The sequence below is a fragment of the Pagrus major genome, chromosome 5 (assembly GCF_040436345.1).
Source record: "Pagrus major chromosome 5, Pma_NU_1.0".
Classification (NCBI taxonomy): Eukaryota; Metazoa; Chordata; class Actinopteri; order Spariformes; family Sparidae; genus Pagrus; species Pagrus major.
In genome coordinates this window covers 12,817,824-12,839,609 of record NC_133219.1, presented here as the reverse complement: position 1 = coordinate 12,839,609, position 21,786 = coordinate 12,817,824, and the positions used below count along the sequence as shown (strand labels likewise).

The following is a 21,786-nucleotide window of genomic DNA, read 5'->3' as shown; positions in this document are numbered from 1 at the left end:
GAATCAGATAAGAAAGAACAACATGTACAATTGTGACAAATATTCACAAGGTTGCATAATGCAGTCATTTTACAGCTATTCGAGTTGTCTCATGTATGAATGCTGCCAAAGACAACTGATTTATTGACAGACAGAAAGCAGCGACCCGTTCACTAGACATATTAATACAACACCTTGTATTGCTGCTAGTAGATCCAGAAAACTAAGGGAGAGACATTTCATATTACAGCATGGGGATATTTGCGCATTTAGTGTGTAGGCCACTTCCACCAAACTTCTTTTAGAACAGCAAAGCATCAAATGGCATCAGTCCCTTGAGCATTGAGTGACGTCACTGCGGAGGACGGGGTTGTGACGTAGGCAGTTCAATGCTGACAGCGATGTGAGTGGGAGGGAAGCGGATGCATCAGCCAGATGTGGAGCTGTTTGGGGGGCGGGGTACACATAGGGGTCTGTGGATTGGCTTAGATCAATAAAGCACACATATAGCTCCAGCATAGAAACTGCAGGATATTTTAATCTATGTAGACGACTCCACAAACCAGCACTGGTGAGGAGGGAATGAATGTGTCATGTAAATTAGTAGAAAACGGCATAAATTGGTGTTGCAGAAGCACGACAGATGCTGTAGGGTTAGTCCTAGAGCCACATGAGAGATCGGCTTCATTACAGAGCTGCACTGGTAATAGTGAGTGTGTGGAATAGCTGTGAAATAGCTGTAGTCTGGGCGAGAGAGTGGGGGTGTAGCATGTGAGCCTATGGTAATGAGGGAGAGAGAGAGGGAGAGAGAGAGAGACGCGGGTGGACAGTGTGATGCTGTGCGTTATCTACTGGCTAAATGAGTGTTGTCTTTCCCAGTTCAGGCAGCAAGGCTTCTCCACCCTTCCAGCTCGGATCTGTAATTCACACGACATAGGGCGCCTGACGGATCTCCATTGGGCTTTGCGCTGGATCTCCCACAGCGCTGCTAAAACTGCTGCTTCTCCATCACCAAACCCTCAACGCCAAAGGACGAGAAGAAGATCTGCTTTCCCTGCCATGTGCAGAGCGACACGTATGCGTGATTTCATGCGGTGACAGCGGAGGGGAATGGAGCAGTTGTCATCAAATTCCTGCAGACGCACCGACGGTGATACATTGAAGGCTGTCGTGTAGAGAGAAGACCTTCATACGCAGCAGCCAATCCGAGAGACTCGTTTTTATTATCAGCGAAAAGGATCAGTGGTCAGGTGTCGGCTTATTCATGTCATCCACAACAATGGGGTAAGTGTGATTATTAGCCCACAGGCTGACTTGCCTATTTCCCTCCCTTCTGCATTCACATCAGCTGCTTCACAGGGTATGAACTTCCCCGTCATGAGAGCCACATAACACAATAATGAACCGGGTGTGTGCGTTAAAATGTATCTCTCTGTCTTATATGTCGTCTTATAAATCTGATGGATAATTCAGGTAGTGCTGTGTGACGTGTGATCGAGTGCTGACCCTTGATGTGCTGCACATATTCTGAGACATATAATGAAGCAACTGATGCCTCTTACCCCTCAGAAGATGCCCAGGTAAAATGAAAATGCACGTTAGGCCCAACATGCTGACAAACAAATGCTGGTGCAGAAGTTGCCCCATCATCAAACTTTAAGGATCAAAATAGTGGGTTAATCTGGTGTGATTCTCAAAGTGGGACCGCCTGTGGCTCCTGTGGGGTTGATGAAAATGAAAGCAGAGCCTATTGCACTAGAACAATGAGTGATCAAAGATGCTGCTTTTTCTAGGTCTCTCTGTCCTACTGTTTACTCCGCACCTACATTACAGACAGTTATGTAATTCTGACAGAAGGCATGTGTAACAAGAGCATTTCTTCTCAAATATTCTCAAACACAGATCTGTGGTCTGTACATCGAGATCTGGTTCCTGTTCTTGAGAAGGCTTGGGAACAGTGTAACAACAGTATAATGTCAGAAGCTGGGGAATGTCAGCAGCTATAATGACAATTGCTGCACAAGACTCCAGTGACAGAAAGTGGCTTCCTGTCTCTATGGCAGCACATTGACCGGCTGCTACCTTACACAGCCTCAACAACAGGCACCCATCAGTGAGATATCTGCCTGTGCACAGCACTGCTCATTTGCATGTCCCTTAACCCTGCGCTCAGCGGTCCATTTCCCCCACCAAGCCTGCCGTCCATTAACAGCTGTCTCCCGCAGTTCATTGTGATTAATTGCACAGCAGGAGGTTAACAATATGGCACAGGCTTGGTATGATTTCAAGGCATCAGCCAAAACTCCTGCATTAACTATTTACAATACACTGGAGGCCTCCTAGGCGCCCACTCTGCCCTCCTACAGTGTGGGCAGCACATCATTCAGCAGTCTCCCACTCAGTTTCAGCTCTCCACTGGGCTTTGCCATACTGGTGACTAAGTTACTGTTATGCAACTGACTCAATGACTCAATTGATCTACAGTGGGATAAATTGTAAACTGTAATTCAAAGCACTGTGATGCATACAGTGTGTGTAATAAAGTCCGAAAACGTGCAGGTGCAGATGAGATAAAAGCATACATAGGTGCAGATCTGTTGTCTGGCTGCCCATCTAGCAGTAACGGCACAGACAGAGTCATATTTCACTTCCGGGCCTCATGGCAGAATACCAAGTCACTTACACCTCTAATGATAATGGCACAGAGGATAACACTAGGGCTGGATGAGAACTGGAGATGCCTATCAACACTCTCTGGTGTGCTCTCGCTTCCTTGGGCAAATACAATCAATGCACAGATGGACTTAGTTTCTCTTCATGTCTTTGTCTTTGCTTGTTCGTGTGGGTGTGTGTAAGCAAGAGTGTGTTTACAGGAAATTCTCAGGTCATCCAAGCTGCTGCCAGAAGATAGAGCAACAGGGAGCTCTCTCATTAATGACCTCTCTCTAGCTTAAATAAGATCTACTTCCCTTCAAGCTCCACTCTGTTGAATTAATGAAAAACTCAAGGACAACTTTAAGAGGGAGGCGGGGCGGAGGTAGAGGTAGAGGTGGCAGGGGAAAATTGAGGTCTCCTGAGATGGACCATTTCATTACACTTCTGTTTCACTAGTTTTTACAGAAAGAGGGGCAGCTGCACAGTTAAAGGGGACACACTGAAGTAGAAAATAAAACACAGCCATTTGAGGTATAAAATGATGCGCATGCGTGTGTGTGTGTGTGTGTGTGTGTGTGTGTGTGTGTGCGCGCGCGCGCGTGTGTGTGTGTGTATGTGTAAGCTTTGGCTTTTGGCTACACAGTGTGACTTGAAGAGTGTTCACATCTGTGCATCAAATCCCTGAAGCGCAAGATGTGCCATTGACAACACCTGTTGCCACTGCTGGAGCTGCAGAAATGTGTGTTTGCATGTGTGTATGTTCATATGAAATGCCCTGCAGGCCATGGTGCAGTGTTGTTCAACAATCAATACCTTTGTTAACATGTGTAGGGTTGAAGTGTGTGCCATACCTCAACTCGTTTTAAAGGATATGTTAACACTGATTACAGGATACAACAAACAGTGATATTAAGCCATGCAGGAAGTTTTTGTCCCATATTTTATTTTTACACCTTTTACTCCATTTTCTATTACAAGTTGTGGTAAATGAAAATAATAATCTACAGACGTGACTATAAACAGTTTTCATTGGGTCTCTTTCTTTTGTAGAAGATTGTTCCAATGAAAATGTTCACGATTTAGGCTGTGAATTGTCAATGGTGACATTCTTTCTGAGAGAAGAGATGTTACTTTTTTTTTCTAGCAGTAAAAAGTTGTGTTATTTATTATACTATACTATAACAAAACATCCATCCATCCATTCATTATTATCATCATCATCCTCCCACAGAAGTCAGCTAAAGTCTCAGGCACACAATCTGCTCATGTGTCTGTTTGACACTTGACGGTGCTTTAACTCTTCTTATGTTTCTGAAAGTTCAGATTTTAGCAGCACAGCCATAGTTCATGTAATTGTTTATAACAAACTGTGTAGCAGTTTAGAGCTTCCCACTCTCTTCATCTTCTCAGCACTCTTTCCTCACCTACATTTATCACCTCCTCCACGCTCTCCTCATCCCTCCCTCCCTTCTTCTCTCACTCCATCACTCTCCCCCTGTCTCTCATTCTGCCCGCCTTCTCTCTCTGTTTTAACATTCACGTTCTATCATCTGCCCTTGTGTCATGCAGTACACTTTGCATGCTAAACGCCTCGTCCTCCCCTTCCTCTTCCTCCTCTGTGTTTTTCCTTCCTCCAACATCGCCTTTACCACTCATTCGAATCCCACTGAAATTACCCCCTTGGTAAGCAAGAGGGTAATACTTTTCTCATACTTTTCCTTTTTTCAACCCTGAACATGTTAACCCTCTCATACTGGGGTGGGAAGCTTTTCTTTACATTCACTCACATGTATGCACTTCTTTATTGTACTGATGGAAGACAGGCAGCATCGTAAGCCTTTCCCTGCTGCTTTTGTTGCATCCCTGTTGCTAAATCTGTGTAGCTGCCATGCAGCCTACATGCTACTGCCGGAGTTCATCGCTAGAATGCAAGAGGATCAACTCATTCTGAATTGACCTCCTTGCAATCCCATAACTGTAATTCGGTAAGGCTATAGGCTCAGACCAGAATCAGTCTAGAAAACACTGTAGTGGGAGCATGTGTGATGGATCTGATGCTGTTCGTGTTATGGATCTGCCTGGTTTTGAGGAGGCAAAGTGTTAGAAATTGTTAAGTATTTTTGTCAGAAAGCAGCATCCGACTTTAGTCATTCCATCATTTATTTTGCTGTCTTTTAAAAGTTTGGTTGTAGGAGTAGGTATTGCTTTTTTTGACAACTGGTGGTGGGTGTCATTTTGGAACAAAACTCTTTGGCATAGACACTGATGTAAAATTCAAAGCGCAAGAATGTTGCAGTGTTTGGTACGAACACAATCAAGCAGCAAGAAGCGCAACATTTGCCACAGCTCCATCACATTATGCAATGAAAAACGTTGCCAGTTGCCAAGCGGCTATTGCACAGATCATACGGACAGGCCGTGGTTGTGTGATGTGTGCTTGGAGGGAGCTAAAATGACTCACAGTTCCGCCACTTACACTGCTGTCGATGATTATGATAATTCGCGCACAGCACTCCACAAGCAGCTTTGTGGAGCGACATTAATCATCCCAGATTCACTCTCTGACTTCCTATACTCTCCACATTCCCCATCATTCTCTTTCTGCTCCTGTCTAACTTCTCTCTCTCTCTCTCTCTCTCCCTGTCTCCATGTTTTTCTTTCTTTCCCAGTCTTGGCTAATCACACACAGGAGGGGTGCTACTGCTGAATTTTAATATTCATTTATACAGCAAGCCTTTGATGTCCCCCATCACCCCCTCAGTGCAGTGTAAGCACTTCTCTATCTCCTGCTCTGCCAGCACTGCCAGCCCAGAATATCTCCCTCTGCACCCTGCGCTTTGAGTGTGTGTGTGTACTGACTGTAGATATTACCCAAGAAGCCCCAACAATGCTGGAATATATGAGGGCATTGTAAGAGCAAACCGAGGAGTGAAGGATAAATGGAGGAAGGGTGAAGGTGACGCATGACTGACAGGTTAATGGCTAGTCAAAAAACAAATAAGACTCTTGTATAATGACCAATATTAATAGGGTGGAATCCTAACTCTGGTTTGAGTGTCACATAAAGGTCAATAAGGAATTAAGTCTTCGCCCATCATGGAGTTTTGATCATCTTCTGATCCAGGCTACCAGACACAAATCCATATATACACTGAAACATAAACACAGATTTGTAATTCCATCACGTCTGTGCCATAGTATGTGCATGTTTATGTGTGCACATTGTATTATGAGTGTCTGTGTGGAAACTGCAGCTCTGTGGGGTGTGTCATTGGTAGTTAACCATGGCCTACTGTCTATATTTAGCCTTAAATCCTCTCCTTTCTCCCCCCTGTGCTCCCCTGTGTGACCCTCACTCAGTGCTGCAGGCATTCCCATATCAGAGCACTGAGACACGCCGCTGACTTACACAGAGAGAAAGACTGAGCGAGTTTCTGTTGAGTAGCTGCCTGGATTAAGTGTGGTGGTTTACAAGTAGAGAGACAATGTATGAGGGAAAGTGTAGACTTTAGGTGTCTGTCGGAACTCTGCTGTAGTTTGTAGGTTAAGTTACTGTAGCTTGTCTTCCTTCTATACAAGACAATGAGCATATGTAGTTGTCCTTTCACAGCCTCTCTTTCTGTGGTGTAACTATGGAGGATGGCGAGTTGGTATTACGGTTGCCAGGGCGATCTGACTCCCCCGTGGGCAACAGAGGTTTCGTTGCTGGCGGTGGGCTTGGTGAGACGTTGGTACTGCGGCACAAAGAGGTTCACAACTTCTTCTTCGTCCCCTTTAGGGAGCAGCCCATCTACAGCACCCGGGCCCATGTCTTCCAGATTGATCCCAACACCAAGAAGAACTGGCTGCCTACCAGCAAGCATGCCGTCACTGTCTCCTACTTCTATGACAGTACGCGCAATGTCTACCGCATCATCAGCCTGGATGGCACCAAGGTGAGCAGCCTATTGTTATTGTTCACCTTTCACAGTCTGTTGCACACAAATCATAGATTTCATCTGCATTCATTTTGTTCTTAAAAATTCAAACAGTCTTCCAGGATTGTTTTAATGGTACTGTGATCTACTGAGTGTTAATGGTGTAAATAAACTCTACACTGGAATCTAATGTGCAAACACGTCTTAAAAGAGCTCATTGTTGCAGTCTGTCCCAAGACCGACAGCTCATGTTTCAATGTGTGAATGCATGCAACCACTGTATTAGTGTGTGTATGTCTGTGTGTGTCTGTCAAGACTTCAGAGTCCACACTTTATGTCTCAGGATATTCTTGTTAGAGATCCCGGAGGGATATATTTGCTGGGCATGGTGTAATCGAGGTAGAGGTCGGCATGACCAAAGGCAGAGCAGGTTTCTTTATAGGAACGGCTCAGTCACACACATGCACACTCCTCGCCAGTTATGGAGAGGGGAGGGCCGAGGCTAAATGAGAGAAACAGATGACAGAGTGAGAGGAGTGTGTGGCAGGCGAAATAACTCTGGTGGCAAAGAGAGAAAGGTGTGAAGCCAGCCAGGTAAATGAAAAGGTGGGAAAAGTGAAGAACTGATGTAAGCAAAGTAAGTTCACGTAGTGATCAACAAGTATGTGTGAACCATCTCTGATGGTCAATTAAGTAACCTTTGCATCATACAGCACTCCAGAACACACTAGATATTTGGACACTTAATTCAACTATTGTGTAACACACACACTCACTGACTGCTACCCTTCCCAAACCCATCATTAATTATTGATGCCAACCAGAATGTCAACCATTACACAACACTGCTAATTAATCAGTCATGAATTTGTTCTCCATTAGTGTTATTAAACAAAGGATGTGGAATTACATAAGAGGCAGCCTTCTATTTTGGCTCATGTAAATAAAGGGTTGAGATGTTCTATTTATTTCTTATTGTCAAAAAATCTTATGAAAAGACCCACACTAACATTGTCAGTTACACTAAGTCCAAGTCCACTGGTGTCTACCGAAGATGTAAAGCTTCAGAAAATAGTCATGAATATAATCTTCAATTTTTAAAAAGGCTCACTCATTTTCAACAGCTCAACTGTAGTTTTTTAGCAAACATTGCTCAAACTAGGGTGAATAATGCATTTGTTGAGAAATATTTTCAGCTGCAGATTTGGTGCACTAATGAGCGTAAATACTCATTAGTGCACCAAATCTGCAGAAGTAGGACTCAAAATAATCCACACTGCCCAACCTGGTTATTAGAATGAACTTCATGCCAAAGTTCATAACTATGCAATTGTAATAACAAATGTCAACCAGTGCTGTGTCCTACTGATGTGTTTTTAGTCGTTTTTGGACAACATCAGACATTACTGTTTGCCACTCTGTCTTCACTACATGTGTGTGCATACATGTGCTCATGTCTGACTGTTGCTCTTTAGGTACAGCTGATGGTGGATCGCTGAATCCTTCACTGAAGGCTTTCAAAGTCATTTTAGCAGCATTCTTTTAGCTTTACAACCATAGATTTTATTGTGTTGGTGGGTCTGAGCCTTTGCTGCTGTTGACCAGAAATATATATAGTGTTCTCTCAGGCATTCCCTGTCTCTCACGCAGTACCATTTGTTCAGATAAAGTATAGTGCCGAAACTATACTTTGTATTTATTTATTTTCAGTAGCAAATCAGTAGCAATTAGTCTGTATATTTTATTTTGATTAATAGATTAGTCATTAGTCATTTAGTCTATAAATTGTCAGAAAACTGTGTAAAATGCTCATCACAATTACCCAGAACCCCTAGGTGATACATTAAAAGGGACCTTTTTGTCCAACCGCCAGTCCAAATCCAAGTGATAGTATTTTCAGTTAGAAGCTGGAGGCAAAGGATGTTGAAATTTTCACTTGATATATATCTGAAACAATTATCAAAATGTTTACATTTTCTATCAAGTGATTTATCGATTTTGGCACTACTGCAGTACTGATTGGGGAGTCTGAGAGACACTCTTTCAGGGCACTAATACCAACAGTTACAAAAAATGAAAGTACAGATGCAGCTGAGCTTTTAATGTGTAAACTGTATGTCCCTCATACAGAAACAATATAGTGTTTCATATATGTGCATCAGAAAATTTGATGTGAATAATAATAATAATACTTCAGACATACAAAAAGCAAATATTTCCTTCCCCCTCTTCAGCTGACACACACACACACACACACACACACTAAACACACTACAGTGATAAAGTTGATTCAATATGTATTAAGTGGGTTACCTCTATCCTGCAGGCAATAATCAACAGTACCATCAGTCCGAACATGACGTTCACAAAGACCTCACAGAAGTTTGGCCAATGGGCGGACAGTCGAGCGAACACTGTCTATGGCCTGGGATTCTCCACTGAGCATCATCTAGCCAAGGTACCACCCCCGTACAAACACACACACTCTGACACACACACACACACACACACACACACACACACACACACACAGACACACACACACAAACACACACACACACACACAAACACACACACACACAAACCCAATCTACTGTAAACCTTTTAACATCAATCACAGGGTGGCTTTTTTTCTCAGCTAGTCCCTGTGAGAGGACAGCATTTCAACTTTATTTTTCTTCTAGTTGCTATAGCTTCTCTTTGTGAAAGTAATGTATACCTGTGTGTTCAGTTGTGTGTCTGTGCGTGTGTATGTGAGTGTGTGTGAGCAAGTTGTGGTTTCTCTCCTCTGCAGTATAATTATGCTCTGTCATGAACTGGGGAGGCTCACAGCATCCATCTCCACTGTTGGAACATTACACACACACACACACACATACACATACACAAACACATGTCCCCTGTGTCAGGGAGTCATGGATGTCAGGCTGATAACAATACCTAATGACCTCAAGGTGGTCTCGTCAGGTGCTCTCTCCTCCTTCTTACAATAAACCCCCCATTTCCAGTCTTTAAACATTCACATATGTTGCATATTGGTTTATATTGGTTAAGTTTAATTTATTCATCATGAGAAGTACTATACAACTGAACTGTGTTGTTGTAGTCTTGTACTGCACATACAGTATATAATTTGTTCTTAGGTCTCTCTTGCAAAACATATCTTAATTTTAAGACTCAGATGTCATTAAATAAAGGGAAATTTGATTTAAAACTCAGTTCATTATCAAGCTTCACATGTCACAAATAAGAGGGAACAAAACAATACTAATAAAAAAAAATATTTTAATACTAAAAAACTTCTTCAGCTTTGCCAACCACTCGGCTAACGTAGAGCATTGTTGGGCATTTCAATATGAAGTAGTTCCTGTGGTTTAAAGTTGAAATAATCAGATTTACTTCTCAGATAACTGCAGTTCCACCACCCCTGCAGCACTTAGACTGAGAACTACTGCATTTAGATCACTACCAGAACTATAATATTGCACTCAAGTGAAATGATATTGAGTTATTTGTGTCTGCCACTAATGAGAGACACAAGACCGGCTCCAGCAGAGTTGTCAATTTGATTTCCTCACCACTCAGCCCTCTGTAGCTCTAAATTACTTTGCAACACTGTGGGAGTAGTGTCGGCGATGAACCACACCCTAAAGGGACATTGGGGATATGTGCTTCCGTGTATCTGTGTTTATATTTGCTCAAAGCCCCTCAGCTGAGCTCACCTTACTGCTTCAGGCTGGCTGGATGTATCTTTACTCTCGACTAAAATAACCCCAGAGATCCACTTCAGTTGCTGACAACTTCTGATTAAAGGCAAAAAACACAACGAGGAAAACACAAAGTCACAGTCTACTTTGCTGTGTATGTATGTGTGTGTGCATATATACAGGTTACAAAAAGTGACCTAGTTAGCTCGTGTTTCTGCTGAAGCATTATGGGTAAGGGCCTTCTTTTCTAAGTTCAACTGTGGGTTGTTATTGGCAACAGCTTTCCCCTATCCTTGCCCTGGCTTCACCGTTGACCTATTACACACTGTTCTTTGTGTGTGTGTGTGTGTGTGTGTGTGTGTGTGTGTGGGTCCATGTACGTATGGCTTTACTGAACAGATTAAACCACATTATCGTATGAATTACAGTCCATGCTGATGTCTGTCCTCTGTGTCCAGTTTGCAGAGAAATTTGCAGAGTATAAAGAAGCAGCACGGCTTGCTAAAGAGAAGAGTCAAGAAAAGATGGAGATGGCCACGTCTCCCTCTCAGGTACGTTCACACTATCCTAACTCTGCCAATTCCTAACCTTTTTGTCAACCTACTCACCACCTCACATCGCAGTCTACGAGAGTAGACTGTGATGTGTAAGAGTGATTTTTCCCTTTGGCGATATTTAGTTTGATTGATTATCACAGAAGGCATCGGGGCATATTCATAAAATAAGATGACAGAAAATAGATACAAAAATATGTTTAAGTAGAGAATGTTTCAGAAATGTTAATGCCAGTAGTAGAAGTATTCTGATATGTCTGTGTAGTAGAAAGACACAAATATTTTTGAAATTGGTGATACATGACCAGACAAAACAAAGAAAAAGGTTTCCCTTCAGCTCAAAAGGGAGTAAACAAACAACAACCACAATACACTGCTCTGCACCGGACCAATAAACACTCACGCTGATGGGTGTAGTACTGTGACTTGGGCTCTGCTGGGTTTAGCAAGGCTTCCGTTTTAAAACAAGAAACTAAGACGGCTGGCTAGTATATCATATCATATAATGCTAAAAATGATGCATCTATGCGTAAGCAGCACAGGTGTAGCTGTTCGAACTGGAGCTAATTTATATGCAGTTAGAGAGTTAAATCCAGTCATTGGCACCCTGGTGGCATGGTCCCTCCAATGGGTCTCAAGATAAATATGAGGGGTTGTGAGATGACAAATGAGGCAGGAAAGAAAAAAAGTAATAAATAAACAAATTGTGCTACAAAAGTTTATATTCACTTTTTGGACTTTTCTTAGCTTTTTCTTTGTCAAATAATATCTAATGTTGCAGCTTAGGCCTTGAAGAGTTATTTAGAGGGCACATTTCTGTTTGGCAGAAATGCTAATTTAGAGAAATCTGAAATGTGAAAAGTCCCAACCAGACAATAGGTAATAAATCACAAATTTTATCTTTAAAAATGCATTTTGTTTTATACGTATATCATATACTGTATAAATATATACTATATACTGTATATAAAAGTAATCAGTATATCTGTAAAATAAATGTAGTGGTAAAAAACATATATATTTTCTTCTGAAATGTATCATAATTTATATCATAATTTATTAAGTACAAGTAAACATAGGTTAGGAATACAGCCCTTACATAATATACATCATTATGGTATCATTTTCACTGTATGTATCCACCCTATACATTAAAAAAAAAGGACAAAGCTGTCTGTGAACTCACCATTAATTGGAGAACATAATTAGCCTGTATGTGAAGTATTTGTTTGTGTGGGATATCTAATAACATAGTGTTTTAGGGCATGTGTAACTGTGTCTGAAAGAAAATTAGCTTGTTTCAGAGGAGAATCCCAAGAGAAATCTGTTCTTTAATCTAAAGGCTGTTAACAGGCTTCATGTCCTCATCCGTTCATTATGGATGCGAGAGGAGCAGCCCCCTGCTGCACTGTGGTCTATTACTTGTACTATTAATGCTGTGGCCCACATGGGCTGAAATGCTACAGTACCTTGCTACAGTGCCTCCCATGGGAGAATGTTTTTAATGAAGCCAAGTGGACAGCTTCCCTCTCATCAGGGGTTGAAGGCTGCATGTGCTCTGGCCACCGACACACTGTAGTGGTGAAAGTGGTGGGAACAGTCGAGGCTGCAGCGTCCTGCTACAAGCCTGCAGTGGTCCACTGAAGCTGTCTGCTCTGTTTCACTACAGATTGTCACTTTCACCCACATGCCTGCTGGCTTTCTTTCTAACCTACAGATCCTCTCATTTCTCTCCTCTAAGGAAACTAGAAAACACAAATTATTCCACTTAAACAAAATGAGAAAACACCGAGCTTAATGCTATATGCTGGTCCAAATAGGCCAGACCCCAGTGGAAGTGCACCATGAACAGATATTAAATGGTATACTAATACAAATGGAGCTCAAAATTTAACCCCCGCCATAATCTTCCTCTTATCTCTCACTTCCTTCTTGTCCATTAGAGACGTACAGTTGGTGTCATTGTGCTACTGTATTGTACCCAAACCCTAAGTCTTAATAGCTTTGTTTTATGTGTGTGCAGCAGCTAAATGATTTGTCTCTTGTTTCATTATGTGGTTGCATGGGATATAAAGATAAGCAATCATCTGTAATTCTGCAATTTCCCAGAGCTATGCTAAACGATGTACTAGCCTATAGGCATGTGGAACTGCTCACTAAGACGCTCAAATTTGTAGCACCATAGCAAGAGCTTTATGAGTGTGAGAGAAAGAATCTATACCCCCTCTGAAAACACACAAACACACCTCTGTCATTTCTCATGTTTGCTCCTTATAGGGGAAGGATGATCCAATTTATTTTATATTCCAAATAGGATGAAATGATTAGTTAATTAAACATTTGACACAAATTAATTGAAAACAATTTTGCTCAAGTCATTTTCAAGGAAAAAAACACCAAACTTTCACTTGCTGTCAGTCTCATTTTTTCTCATTGTAAATTAATTATCATTGGGTTTTGGTCCGTTTATCTGATAAACCAAGAAATTTTAAGACATCACCTTGGACTCTGGTGCTGAAGTTTTATAGGGTAAACAATTAATTGAGTAATCCCTTTATCTTTCTTCTATCTTTTCTTCCGTCTTACTTCAGCTATGATGTCTATCATTGCTCAGTCTAAATACAACCCAGTCCTTCTCTATTTCATCTAAACAACGCCTGAGGCTGTTTCTCTTGAAGCAACCAGGCACCATTAGGAACTAAAATGTATCAGATGTTAAAGCTGTTGTGAACTTACTAAAGGTTTAACTATTACTATTTTAAATTAGTGACATAATAATCATACAGATATTTATCGGGAAATGTAACAAATGTCTAAATTTTGACTTTGAAGTTTAGAGCTTTCAAAATTAAACAATTGTTTCTTGCCTTATAATCACAACTAACTGAGTGAATAATAATAAGAATTAATAAGAATAATATAAGATATTTCAGTGCTGTTTGATTGATTATTTGACGTCTTTTGTGACAGTAACAGCTGATCAACTTTGTTTCACATGTAGGAGTCTCCAGGAGGCGAACTCTCGTCACCTTTGACCCCGGTGACTCCGCCCATGGAAAACATCAACGGCACAGATGAAATCTGTGACACGACTCCCAATTCAGACGCCCTTCCAGGGCCAGCGCAGAACGCACTGGCCTTTGCACACAGGTACATCCAGCATCATGATGTGTTCACTGTCCTCTGTTGACATGTTTACTACAGATGTTACAGTCTAACCTTACACTCACTCACACAAACATATTACACACAAACAATACAAACATAGATTTTTTTTCTGTTCTTCTGAAGCACAGATATATATCTCTCTTTTCTATGTCTTTGTTTTTGTCTACGTGCACCTACGTATATACGTTGCATGTCAGCATGGTAGTGAACTCCCTCTATTCACTGCTGCTCTCTCGTGTTTTTCCTCTCTAGGGAGCAGTTTAAGACTTGTCGGGTCTGCTCTTTCTGATAGGGATGTCATTCAGTCCTGACTACTGCGACATCATAACTACGCAAAACAAAATAAATGTTCAGGCACAAACTTCCAAAAAAAGAGCCTGAATGCAGGTCAGCAACAGGGAGGGTCCTCTTTACAAAACCTGATGTCTGTTTGTTAAGTGCTAACAAATAAGGTAACAACAGCGTGCTATCACTCCAGTCAGGAGGAATATGGGTGCAATGAATTATATCGGTAACATTCTTACTCACACATTTCACTTGGACCAGCAAAAATGCTATTTTAAGTGTTTCTCAGGAATGACGAATCATTCAAGTACATTTTTTGTCCATTCTGAGCATGCTTGGTATTCTTTACTCACATATAGTCTTATGTTTGCCTACTGCGATGCAATAATATCTCTATGCATGCACCACTACTGTTGTATACATTCCTGCTGTCTTTGTGTCCTGTTAGCAGACTTAAAACTGAAATTGATAATGCATTTTTCCTTGTGATTGTCAGTACTGTTTCATATACAGTCGATTGTGTAAGATAAAGAGGTCAAAGTGCCATGTAAATATGTTTGATTTGTATAATGGCTCTCTGAAGAGGTGTGGCTGAGAGGTTCATCACCAAAAAAGGTGTCGATGGAGCATTTATGTAAGACTTATATAACATACTGTGGGTAGTGGGAGGCAGAGAAAGAGCAAGACAGATAGACACACAGAGTGTATGTGCGTATGAGTGTGTGTGTGTGTGGTTCAAAAGAGAGAGGTGCATTGTATAAAGTCTGTACATGAGTCACTGCTACCTAAACTGCCACCAACTGCACACACACTCACTACAATAAATAAACAGAACAGGAGGGTATGAACAATCAGTTTGAGTCAATTGAGTGAGTGAAGTGTTTTTTTCTCAGGAGAGGAAATGTTCCCATCTACTGTCACCTGTAGTCAATTGTACACAGGTCTTTTCATTTGTAAAATCTCTGTAATCTTGTGTTACTCATTCAATTATTTATCTGGCTGAGATTCTTATTAATTAAAGAAATCAATCAATCTATTTATGTATTATCATTCTTTTCTGCTTAACTTTGGATGTCTGAGAGGAGACTCAAACATTTTTCGATATTAAAGGTCATTGTGGAGATCATAGGAGACAGAGGTATTTTTATTAGTGTGGTAAGATCTGTAAAGCTGTGAAAAGCTCAAGTGCAAATGCTTAGAAATCCCTACTGCTTCATCATGAACTCTGTAGGGCTACACAGATCTGAGTGTGCAGCGAGAGTGGGGTGTAGAGAGGACACCCACTGCCTGCTGCAGCATTGCTGCCGATGTGTCTATTAATGCTGCATGCGTGGGAGACAGGGTCGACTCTCAGCATTCGCGATGGCAACAATGGACGTAACAAGCAACCTCAGTCTCACATTTTCTCAGAGGCATATGCAGAAAGGGCAGATGCTACTGTCCAGATATTTTACTAAAAAATGCACCCTTTTTCTATCTTTTCTCTCTATAATTCTTCCTCAATTTAATACCGACTGTGTGCACCCTCTTACATGTATGAAACCTTTTACAGTAACTCCATCAGCCTCATGTGCCTCAAACTGCAGTTAAAATATATTTTCTGTTAATTTTTGTAATGGTGTATAAGCTTGTAGTTGATTTAATAGCCAAAAAAAAGAATAAAAAATGTTTTTTGTTTCCTTACATAATAATACTTAACGAGACCTCGATGATGGTCCTGGTTAGTCTCTCTGCCATGTCTGGATTTAGATGGTGATATCATATACGCCACACTGCTGCTTAGCTGGGCTGTGTGGGCAGGTATGTGTGGGTGCAGAGGGCAGATGAAGACAGAGGCGGATGAGCTGTGTGCAGGGCTATGAGAGAGTTTTTTATATTGAAGGATGTAGGCGTGTTTGGCAGGTCTGCAGTGGAGTCGTTTTGAATGGTTTTCTGAATATTAGAAGACCTTTTGTTGGGGACTGCCTTGGCTGTATGTGAATGGTTTAATAGCGTTGGAGAATGTAGGCGTGTGTCAGTGGGTTGGTGGTAGGCTTGTGTGAACGGAGATGGTGCCGATGTCATACGTCAGGGTGCCACGAGCGCCTACGTTCCTCCAGTGCTGCCATGGCAACTGCTCAGGCTCCCTGCTTCTTTAAGTGCTCTGTGAGGAGGAAGGACCTACCTGACAATGCACAGCGGTCAGGACGCGGCAGACACACAAGAGGGCTGTTGAAAACCATCAGTGTCATACAAGTTATGTTTTGTGTTTGGTAGCTTTATTGAGCCTGCAAGGATAATTATACTTAACATTGTGAAGTAGTAAAACACAAAAAAGAGAGTTGATGTTTTATTCAAGAGTCATAGTGTAATGGCAGCATGTACAAAATATAAAGAAAAACACAAAAACATTCAGAAATAAATCCAGAAAACATAAAATACATTTAAAATCAGTTGAAAATAAAATGCAATAAAGAATTAATTTAATACCCCACAAAATTTGTTCTTGTGCTGTTTCTTGTCATGACATATTCTGTTTAGGTGGCAGAATATTGTTCACAAGAAACTAATACAAATGCAATATTTTGTGACAGATACAGAATTAAATATATGTTTGTACACACACACACACACACACACACATACATATATATATATATATATATATATATATATATATATATATATATATATATATATATATATATATATATATATATTACATGTATTCACAGTTTCAAGCTGATACAAACATATTTGCTTCTTCAGTTCAAAATCACACAATTGGCTAAAAATTACATAATGATCAGAAGCTGAAAATTATAAAAAGCTAAAAAAATCTTCATGACAAGACATTCATATTATGTACATAATAACATCATCATTACAATCAGCAGTTCAGTGATACAGCAGCAGCTAACTTACCCTCCATGTGTCTCACACACCTTTAGCCCTGCTCTTCTTTCTTCAGCCAGAATTGTGCTCGACTGCCCTCCTGAAACCTTTCAGCCAGGTTCATTTAATGAAGATGAACACCAGTGTCAAAACATCTTGCACTCTTTTCTCTCCTCTAATTCTCCCTCCATCGCTCTCCCGTGCTTTCTCCGTTTGTCTCCATCTTCACATCTTGACGTCTCGCTTGCTCTCCTGCTCTCCGAGCTGGTGTGTGGGGTTTATACATTGGCGGGGCTGCGTGCTTTGGTGACAGCATCGCTCCTTGTGTGCGTGTCTGTGTGTGTATGTGAGTGAGTGGTTGTGTGTCAGTGCATGTGCATGTGTAGGATGAAGTGTCGTCTCCCTCCTATGCGTCACACACGCAGACACACTTGCACTCACAGAGGGGGTGGCGGTTGTGTAAGAACTGAAGGTGCTGTGGGAGTCATGAGTGAATTAGATCTGGGCATTCTTTCTTTTACGCTCCACAGAGTGGGTGTTATGGCATAGTGGAGTACTGCTGCAGTGTGTGAGCATATACTGTATATGTGTGTGTGTGTCAGTGAGGGGGCAGAACAAAACTGAAAACAACATTGTAATGGGTCATACACAGACCCTCTTCACTCCTTGAGAGAGCTAAGCTCCTTTTGTGTTTTTCTGTGTTTCCTGCGCTGTGAGGAATTACTGTGAAGTATGTGGGAGTAGGAGCTCCTTTTCAAAGGAACTTGACTCGATGTCGGTACTCAACAACGTTCAGGTCTCTCATACATTCTGTTGCCCAAGTCATACATTATGTGAGAGACAGGGAGTGAGCATTACGTAAATGAATGCCTGCAGTGCTCAGATCTAACAGGGGAGATGCACAACAGAACAAATTTCCCCTCCAGAAAGTTGAGTGTATATACACATATCTAATATTACACTTCAACTCTGAACTATCGACCACCCAGCCCATATGCAAGTATTTTTCCCACCAGCCTTTTTCTCCCACACATGCCCCTACATCATAAAATTCAATCACATTCAATCACTTCTCCCTTATCTCTCATCTCATCTTCTCGTCTGTGAGTAGCTGGACCAGATTAGGCTCCAGCCAGTCTGAGGATATAATCTCAGATTACAGCTCATGTGGCAGACAGCTGCTTTCACAGCTACTGGCCAGAAAGTGCCGACCTCCGGCTTGAGTGCCTGCTGCAACCTTTGTCAGCTTTCAGTGCTTAAGCAAAGGTGGATGGATGCATGCATGCCTGGATGGTTGAATTGGGCCTACTGGGCACAGGCACAGCGGTTTAAGGGGTTGTGGGACCCTGGGCTTTGCCTGCAAATTGTCAATCAAAGAGAGGCAAATACACAATAGCACTCGTAATGACCACAAAGAAAATCAAAATGACCACTGAGACTCAAAATGACCTCAAAGAGACTTAAAACAACTACAAAGAAACTCAAAACCACCATGATGGATGGATGGACCCTAACCCTATAAACAACAACTTCACACTGATTGATCGATGATTTTTCAGACATCTTTAATCAGATATACTCATCTTAAATCCAAAACATAAAAACATGTGCACTAATCTTATGTCCCTGTTGTGGTAATCTGACAGTCTGCTCATACCTGTGTTCTGCAGCCCCGCCATGACAAAACACTGGGAGGCTGAGCTGGAGGCACTAAAGGGGAACAATGCCAAGCTAACGGCAGCTCTGCTGGAGTCCACAGCCAACGTCAAACAGTGGAAACAACAACTGGCTGCCTACCAGGAGGAGGCTGAGAGACTACACAAACGGGTGAGGACTGGGACACAGGAATGCTTGTTTTCATGTGTGATTAATTCATTAAAATCAAACAGGTGTGATCATTTGGAAGGGATGGTGTGAAGTGAAGATGAGAGGATGGAAGAAAAACAGAGAGGAGACATGCATTTTGTCAAGAGGGAGAGAAAAGAAGAGGTAGTTTGGAGATGAAACATAGGATTCTGTTGTGCCAATCACTCCCTGTGGATCTAAATCTCGATCAATTATATTGTCCTTTTAGGTGACGGAGCTCGAGTGCCAGAGCAACCAAACCCCAGTGATCAAATCCCAGAAGACTGAACTCAACCAAACTATAGAGGAACTGGAGAATACACTAAGGGATAAAGAAGAGGTGTGTGTGCTTGTGTGTGTATCATAGGGTGGAGTACCTTTGCTGAAATGTAATGGCTCATGCAACACCACCCTACATTCATGCCATAATAATCTGTTTTCTATGACTTCCAGGAAATGGAAAAGTTAAAGGAAGAATTGGAAAACATGAATGACTTGATGGAGCAGAAAGACACCCTTACCCAGAAACTTGAGGTGAATGATGAGGGCATTAAGCACGTGATTGTCCCCCAAAGTACAGGTGCATATGTTGTCATTATTTACCACCTAATGTCGCAATCCCGCCAACAATGCTGTCTCTCCTTCTCCAGGAGACGGAGCTGCGTGGTCGTGTGCTGGAGGAGCAGCTGGCAGGGGCTGAGCAGCGACTGGAGGAGAACCAAGAGGAGCAGGAGAACTTCAGGAAGAGCCTGCGAACACTACTGGAGATGCTGGACGGCAAGATCTTTGAGCTGACGGAGCTCAGAGACACCTTGGCTCGGCTCATAGAGGAGGCCAGCTAGAGACGGAGCTGCCCAATCTTCACAGACAGAACCATATGATAATTTACACCTTGACACCCCAAACTCACCCACACTTATCCTCTCGACCATGCCCTAATTTCCTCCTACACCCCACACACATTAAAACTGAGACACTACACTGCCTCGATTATGATTTTGCTCAAAAAGGGCAGCTAACTCCCCATTTTTATCTGGCAGGCATCAGGCTCCAACCAACCGCAGGAACTCCTGTAGTTCAAAACAACACAGGGACTACCTCATCTTGCCTCCTGATTGGCTGGTGTAGGCGTAACCTCGGTTGAATTGATATCTCCAGTTGTAGAGACGCCTGTCATGGCACATTGCAACTGCCCCCCAAACCCACCCACCCACGCACTCACAAAGAGTTAACTTGAGAACTGTGCCTCAGTGCCATCTGCTGTTTTACTGGGAGAGCTGCAGCACAGCTTGCAGCATCACAACATCACACACACACACACACACACACACACACACACACACACACACACACACACACACACGCACACACACACACACACACACACCCTTTTCTTCCTTTCTAAACTGCCCACCCCCAGGGGGAATGTTGAAAGTCATGTGGAAATAATTGCTGTTAAGACTCAGAGAACTGCGCCAAAGCTGCCAAATCCCCCCCAAAATATTGTCCTCTAACTAGCAGATGCTTTGATCCAAAGTGACTTACTGTACAGAGAAGTGCTGCATAGAGAGTTCCATGTTTGAGCTCGGGCTGCCAGAGGAGTGTCGCTGGAAACAGAGAATTAAAGGACGGCTCTCTAAAAACATCAATGCTGCTCCCCAGCCTGGACACACAGGGCTGCTGGGAAATGAAGTTTGCTTCAATGAATGACTGCTATATATCCACAGCTTATTTAAAATCCTACATGCTAGATGAGTATTGAATCTTCCTGAGGCATTGTTCATGCCACACAAATTTTAGAGGGCGCGTGTCCATGTTAGATATGACATGAGACTTCCTGTATCCAGACTGCCTCCACCGTCACAGACAACTGACCTGTCTTCCTGCCAAACTCAGTGTGGAGTGTGTTTCCCAACAAGGCCTGACCTTCGACATAGTGTGTGCCTTCAAAGCACATATACGTGGACACATGTCTGTATATAATATGTGTGTTTGTTCTGTGCTGTGAGAGAAAGACCCTGTTTTTTGGACATCAAGGCCTACACACAAACACACACGCATACACACACACTGAGCAATACCAGACAGGCTCTATACGACACCTCTATCTTACTCTATCAGGTACTCTACTCAGTGGACTCATGCAGATAGGTCAAATGCAACTCAGCTGATCCCCCGTCCGACAGAAAGTATACTACTGTTGACCGCTAACCTGTGTGGCAGCCCTGTCAGGACGAAGTAGTGCATCGTGAAGGGCTTATAGAGTGTCATCTACATGTTCGTAAAATCTCCACCCTCAGTGAAGCTGGCCACAGATTTTCACTCCTCACGGGTGAATAAAGAACTGTACTCAGTTTCTAATCTTTTTTACACAGGATATAACACTGATGATATAATAATAGAACTGTATAAGACAACTTTCTACTCATGACAGCATTGTAAATGAATGGATGGATAACTCGAATGCAGTTACACCCTGCAGTGGCTTATTGTTGTGTATTAACCCACCGAAAAGTACTGCATAGTTATTATAGAGTATCGAGTCTGCAGGTAAACAATAAAAACCTCTTCAATATATATTCAAAATGCGTAACAACGCAATGTTAACGCATAGTGTTAAACATCCTATACCAAAACATGCACTTATAAAGCAGCTCCTGTACTGGTAGAATCCAAAACTGCGTCTTAAAATCTCTTCTTTTGAAACCACTGAATTTTTAAAAAGCTATAGTGTCACATGAAATGCTGCTGATCTTACCTTTTAATTGAGCACCCTGTTTGCACTGTGTTATTACACTGTTG

The 21,786-nt window shown here is 42.0% G+C and overlaps 1 protein-coding gene across 1 annotated transcript; it reads left to right on the top strand.

Moving 5' to 3' along the window:
• Positions 1-6,266: 6,266 nt before the first annotated feature.
• homer1b (homer scaffold protein 1b) lies at positions 6,267-20,168 on the top strand. Its single transcript, XM_073466642.1, has 8 exons — positions 6,267-6,569; positions 8,878-9,009; positions 10,717-10,809; positions 13,814-13,962; positions 18,810-18,966; positions 19,214-19,324; positions 19,438-19,518; positions 19,635-20,168. The coding sequence occupies exons 1-8, from the start codon at positions 6,267-6,269 to the stop codon at positions 19,824-19,826; spliced, it is 1,218 nt and encodes a 405-aa protein (XP_073322743.1). The 3' UTR covers positions 19,827-20,168.
• The last annotated feature ends 1,618 nt before the right edge of the window (positions 20,169-21,786 follow it).